Genomic DNA, 6,492 nt, shown 5'->3' on the forward strand with positions numbered 1-6,492 from the left:
TTTTGGCCTTTTTAGTCCGTTTTTTGGGTCTCTTTTCTGGTTTATGTCTCCACCGACCGGTTTTGTCTCCGGCGTTGCATATATCTTATTGATGGTCGTCCGGCTGTTTCTGGTGTCCTAGTTTTTTTGTCGGTGAAGGATATTCAGCTTTTGTCTCCCCGTTGAAGCTTTTCAGGTTTTGATGGCGGCTCTTACCGGGGTTTCCCGGTTAAATTCTGATCTTCGCTTCATGTGGCTCCTCTTCTAGATCGCCTCTCTTTCATACCCGTGTTTGCTTTTTTCTCCCCTTCGTTTAGGGTTATTTCATTTTCGAGCTCAATTTCATCTTTAAAGAGGGCTGGTGTTCAAGATAAAGATCAAAGATGGATTGATCGATTGAAGGCGGTTGTTCTTCCCTGAAGCGATAGATTCAGTTGTGATTCGGCTTTCCGTGAAGACTGTTCCGTTGAATGGTCTTTCACCGATCTGTCTCCGCTAACGGCGGAGCTCCTCCACAACTTTTCTGGAGGAGGTGGTGGCTTTTTGTCTTGACGAGTGTCTTCAGATTGCCGGGGGATCGAACACATGGTGGCAAGTGGTGCGTTTACTTCCTCGGCGGATTTAATCTATTGGGCTTAAAATGCATGGAATTTTGTAATTATGCTTGTTGTTTAAGGTCATTTGTCTTTATTTTTGTGTTTTGGGTTTCGTTCTTTGTTGGGCTTCGCCTTTTTAATAAAACTCAGTTGACAAAAAAATTAATAATTTAATTTATTACAAAGAAAAATAACATGATATGTTTTTATGGAAAAATCTCTTTTCTTTCGAGCCAATCAGAAAAAGACAGTATGAATTGTCACATGGGTCAATTGATCCGGGTGAAATTTTTATAAAATAAATTTGTACTTGTATAATTCTTTAAAAATTAGATAAATTTTGTAAACTTTAGTTAAATTTTGTAAACTTTAGTTAAATGACCCCTAAGCTAATTTCAAAATTGACATCTCCAAAAGTTTTTTCTACCTCCGCCACTGCTACACACACATGTGATGCATGTAATTAAAAGGGAAATTTAAGAAAAAAAACCCGAAACAGAAAAGCTAACAGATAAAAGTTACGTCGCTTATCTCGATCGCTAACCGAATTTTTCCGTACTTTTTTTTTTCCAATTCACCAGTTTCTAGTGTTTCAATCTCGTTCGATTTGGGTATTCGTGCCCAATGGAAGAATGTGATTCTCTGAAGCTAGAGAGGATTATAAAGGAGATGAAGTTGAAGAGATGTGAAGGAGAAAAGACTATAGTAGTCACTGTAGGATCATTGTCTAATGGTTCATGTGTTTTTCATTAAGGTTGTTTTTATTCTGTTTTATTTGTTCAGTCAAAATGTTATAATTTATGATTGTTATAATCATATAATATAAGATTTATCCATTTTGGTGAAATCACAGCCAAAGCCCAATCTAGTGAAACATCCAAATCACATGAAGAGTGGACTTGAGTTTATAAATTTTGAGATTCCATTATTATTAGTTCATGGAATTTTAAAAATCTTAACAAAATCAATGGTTTATGAACTTTCAAAATCAATTGTTACTTTCACGATTCATATAATTTTTAAAATCTATCAACTTTCAAAATCCACAAACTCTGTACAAATTAATCTCTCAATAACCCCCTAAGGTTCTAATCAACCACTTGTTGTACATGTTCACTTCTTCGAGGAAGAAAATAAAAAGGATATATCATAATTATAGTATATTGTTTATCAATTTTGGTAATACGGAAGTCAAAACCCATTTTAGTGAAACCTTTATAACAAATTGGGGTTTTACATCCTTTGATGGTGCGTAAAACTTGGAATCAAGTTATTTGTGGCACTAGGTTGGATTGAATCAGACAATGATCAACCATTTGTTGTACATGTTTTCTCAAATTTTTTTCTCAGATGAGTTTGTTTGGTTGCTGGATTCTAAATGCAGCTGAGACCAAATTGGTTCTTGGAGGAAGAGATATAGAATTGACACATTGAATTGTAACTTTATTAGTGACTTATAAGTGCACACCTATTGTCAAACCAAACCAATGTGGTTAACAAACTTCACTTAAAACTGTTCAAGACATACATGACTCTAACATCAAACATTGATGATCAAGCGAGAATCCAAGAAGTGATTTGTCAATCAATCAGCTGGTTTTCTTTATGATAGCATTGCACTCTTGAGTCTCAACCGCAATAGGTTACAAATCAAATGTAGAAGATCACATTTTTCGCCTTTTTTTATGGCTACCTTTTCTCATCTCCAATGATTTTGCAGATTCCATTAAATCATGCAACAAACATCATAGTATTGGCACCTTTCTAATCTCCAATGATTTTGCAGATTTCATTAAATCATGCAATAAACACCATCATATCTCATTGTCTAATCGTTACAACCCACATGAGTAGACAAAAGCAAAAGATCTTCTGCAGATTTTAGTATTGACACATATTTCATCTCCAATGGTTTTGCAGATTTTATTAAATCATCCAACAAACACCATCCTCTCTCAGTGTCTAATAGTTACAACCCATATGAGTAGACAGAAGCAAAAGACCTTATGCAGATTTTAGTATTAGCATACAACAGTGTCAATACTATCAAAACAGCTAGCTAAACACGTGAACACTAGAGCTCAAGGAATAGATAAATTTGAAATGTGTAGCTTCGATGATGCCCAAGACAGGACAAAACCAACTGCTATATAGTCCATAGACTATTAACACATGACATAGTTAACTAAATAAAGATCTTCCCTTGCTATAGTCTTCAATATAGCTAAACCAATGACACAATCTATACAGAAGACGGTATTGAAGATGGAGTTTTAACAAGTAAAACAATGAAAATGGACAACGGAGACCAAACCGTTTACCCAAGTGTAATTGTAAATCAGTTTGAGGGATGTTAATATTGGACAGACCAAGTTCAAAAAGGCTTGGGCTTTGTAACCGAAACCTGAAAGAAACGCCAATTTATGTCTACACTGGAGCACGAACCGGTCTTGGTAAGCACTCGTGTTAGTGGCTGAGACAGAAAGATTGTGCATTTTGGAGAGCGTGTGATTAGAATGATGTTCTTTTACCAAATTGTAGTAATCCTATTATAGTAATTCAAATTTCATTTAATGTTTTTTTTGTTACTGATATATTAATGTCTATAAAATAGTTGAAAATTTGCCATCACAAGGGTTAGACATACCACCCGTAACTTAGGGGGTGTTATTGAATTAAGAATTCAATGTAACTGTAATTAGGAGTCTCACAGTGGATTTGATTGGATTCTTTACAATATAAGATGAATTTTAGTGGAGTTTATTGTAATTCAAATGGAAAAAAAAAATCAGTTCCAAACGGTTAAGTTCTAATGGATTCAATGCAAGGCAAGTAGATTTCATTGTAATTCATTGCTATGGAATTTTTGAATTTTAAAACTACCCAAGTTTCAGAAAATATATATTTCTAGAGAACTTTTCGATTAATAAGATTTGCAATATGAACACATCAGAATGTCTTTCAAAACTGTCATACACACGTTGTTTTCTCTTGTTTTGATTTTGATTTTTGAGTTGCACTAAATTTAAAAGATATTTCTATGTTTGTCCTTTTGGATGAAGAATCAAATTATGTTTTTGAGTTTGCACACAAAAATGTTAATCGAATACACATGTCTTTTTCTTTCAATTATAATTTTTAGGATTAGTTTTTGCAGAGAGAGAGACATAAAATAGAGACAAGAAGAAATGACAGAGTATATTTGAAATCCTTCCTAAAACCAGAGGAAAAGTACGTAATTGTTTTACTCTTTGCTTTAAACATAAAAGTCCATTAAAATCTAAAACAACTGAATTCTAACAAAATCAGTTGAACATTGAATAACAGGGGATTTTAATTCACTTTTACAAATACACAATTGAATAACACATGATTTTGTTTGGGAATTAAAGTACATCTAATTCCATTAAATTACCATATTGAATAACACCCCCTTAAATCACCATTGAGTTAATTAATTTCGCGAGAAATCTGAGAAAGCGTCATTAGCATTTGACTCTTGTAAATAAATTCCATTTGAGTTGGCTAATAACGATGGATGTTTGTTGAGGGACAAGTGGGTGGGGGCCACAAAACCAACATACCTTGATGTTTTCTCAGTTCCTAACGCTAAGCAATTATCTCCTGCGGGTAAGACTATTTTAAGCTACGCTGTCTACCAATTAAAAACAAGACATTTACTAAATAAACATGTTATCTTCTTTTATTCACCTTCCCATTAACGTTTTTATTAAATTAAAAGTGAAGAAGCAAAAAAAAAAAGATCAGACGAATTAACAAAAACACATAAAGCTGGAAGAAGAGAAAGAGAAATTCCTTCTTTCCTGCAGAAGAAAAGAGAAGAGAGAATCTATCGAACATAAACCTCCGATAGATTTTGCTGTGTAGACCCTTTTCGTTGAATCTTCTTCAATTGTTGAAGAAAGATGATTGTAGCTAACAGCTTCGATCTTTGGCAAAAGGATGTCTTTTTGTCAGCAGCAGAGGAGGTTCAAGAATCTGCCGATACGTATGTCCCTTTTGTTTTGAATCTCATGTTGATTGGTTTGTATGTAGAAAGTCATAAGCTTTATAGGGGTTCTTTGAGTAATTGTGAATTGTTTGGTTGTACCATGATCAAAGGTGACAACTTTATTTATGTGTAATTTGATTTATTAGCAATAGGTGAAAAGGAATTGAGTTTAATCAAGTTTCAATTTTTTTTTCTATGAGGTTTATTAAAACTAATGCTCTATTGTCTCTGTATTTCCAGAATGGAATCTGCGTATAGGCTGTGGATTAAAGAGAAGAGACAAGGTCGAGTAACCGTGGAATCAGACCAGCTCTGCATTGAACTTCAAGCAGCTTTGAGCACTGCCAAATGGCAGGTTCGAATCCACACTTCCACAAGTTATTTTGTTCATTATTCAAATGAGTGTATTGTTTGTGTAATGTGAATCAGCTGGAAGAGTTTGAGAGGGCAGTGAGGTTAAGCCACGGACATTGCCGAGACGACACCACATTAACTCGGCATAAACAGTTTGTCAACGCTATTGAGAACCAGATCTACCGAGTGCAGACCGCACTGCAAGAGGCTTTAACCGAGAACGGGAAACAACATCCTCTGCGTTTGGTGGATCTTAACAAAGAAGAGCGTGATGACCTTGCCATGTTTCTCTCTGGCTCTTCTCTTACCTCTGAGAGTAGCATCAACTTCAGAGACTCCTCGACAAGCTCCTTAGGTGGGTTCAACAGCTGTGTGATAGACATTGACGAGGGAGGTAGCCCTGAGAGTGCTGATGCTATGATCCGCGTGCAACAGGCTGATAAAAGGTTTGGGACAAGGAGAACATGGAGTTCGCCGAATGTTCCTAATGTTACTGCGTTGAGGGTTAATGTTCCTGTTGATGCGGAAGAAGAGGAGGAGAGGAAGAGGCTTGTGTTTGACATTGAAGACACTCCTAAAGAGAAAGGATCTAAACCTCTGTTTGGTTATAACCTAGTAAGCTTCACCTCATCTCTATACGATTGTGTTTGATTATAGTTACTTAGTTTGTTTATCGTTTTGCAGATCTTTGACAGAGTCAGATATCATCAAAGGCGGTTTCGTGTTCCATTTAGCAGACCGGTCCAGCTCATTCTTTCCTTCACGCTAATCTTGTTTCTTCTATGTGAGTCCCATCTTCTCTTGCTTCTCATGAGTTACACACCACACCACACCATTGTTCTTTAACAGTATCAGTTTCTTTACATTGCAGTGCTGTTTGGAGTTTATTAGTCTTGAGAACTTAAACTGTGGGTTTGGAAACTCTCAAGAACATTTGACAGGTGAATACTAATATTCTGAAAATCCAAATCATAACTTTAAAGATTTGTACAATAGTCTTTAAACGTTACATCCTTTCTTGCAGGTTTTTAAAGATTGTTGCGTATTGGTAACACACCTAAGATTCTACATGATTCAACATCCCTCAAGAAAGATGAGAGATTGAAGGCTTTCTCAAGAACAAGCCTGCCTTCTTTTACTTTCTTTCATCCTCAAGAAACATATATAGGAACTTGTAACTTCGTAGGTCTATTTGTAAAAAAATTGTGTGAAATCGATACGGTTAAAGGTTGTTGAAGTTCACTATGGTCCTTTGAAAATTGGATTTTTGAGTTGGTGTTAAATAGCAACCAGTATAAGATTTTGAGAACTTAAACCGGGTTTTCGGAAACTCTCAAGTAAGATCGACAGATGAATGAATTTTCAGAATCTAACTCATTGCTCTAAATTTTCTAAACTGATCTTTTAAACACATGATGATCACCCTGTTTTATTTGGTTGTTACACTCCTTTCTTGTATCTTGCACGTTTTTTTATACAGATTCTTCTGTATTGAGCACATACGTTAGATGCTACTTGATTCAAATTCTTCAAGAAGGAAGAGAAGTGAAA

The 6,492-nt window shown here is 35.2% G+C and overlaps 1 protein-coding gene across 1 annotated transcript; it reads left to right on the top strand.

The window, feature by feature from the left end:
• The first annotated feature begins 4,297 nt into the window (after positions 1 to 4,297).
• Positions 4,298 to 6,256, top strand: LOC106396834. Its single transcript, XM_013837331.3, has 6 exons — positions 4,298 to 4,584; positions 4,828 to 4,942; positions 5,017 to 5,556; positions 5,626 to 5,725; positions 5,813 to 5,882; positions 5,966 to 6,256. The coding sequence occupies exons 1-5, from the start codon at positions 4,502 to 4,504 to the stop codon at positions 5,830 to 5,832; spliced, it is 858 nt and encodes a 285-aa protein (XP_013692785.2). The 5' UTR covers positions 4,298 to 4,501; the 3' UTR covers positions 5,833 to 5,882; positions 5,966 to 6,256.
• The last annotated feature ends 236 nt before the right edge of the window (positions 6,257 to 6,492 follow it).

This window comes from Brassica napus, chromosome C1 (genome assembly GCF_020379485.1).
Source record: "Brassica napus cultivar Da-Ae chromosome C1, Da-Ae, whole genome shotgun sequence".
NCBI lineage: Eukaryota > Viridiplantae > Streptophyta > Magnoliopsida > Brassicales > Brassicaceae > Brassica > Brassica napus.

Coding starts and splice junctions, on each gene's coding strand:
- LOC106396834 (XM_013837331.3), top strand. CDS start 4,502: ATGATTGTAGCTAACAGCTTCGATCTTTGGCAAAAGGATGTCTTTTTG. Junction 4,943..5,016: donor TGAGCACTGCCAAATGGCAG/GTTCGAATCCAC, acceptor AATGTGAATCAG/CTGGAAGAGTTTGAGAGGGC. Junction 5,726..5,812: donor GCTAATCTTGTTTCTTCTAT/GTGAGTCCCATC, acceptor TTTACATTGCAG/TGCTGTTTGGAGTTTATTAG.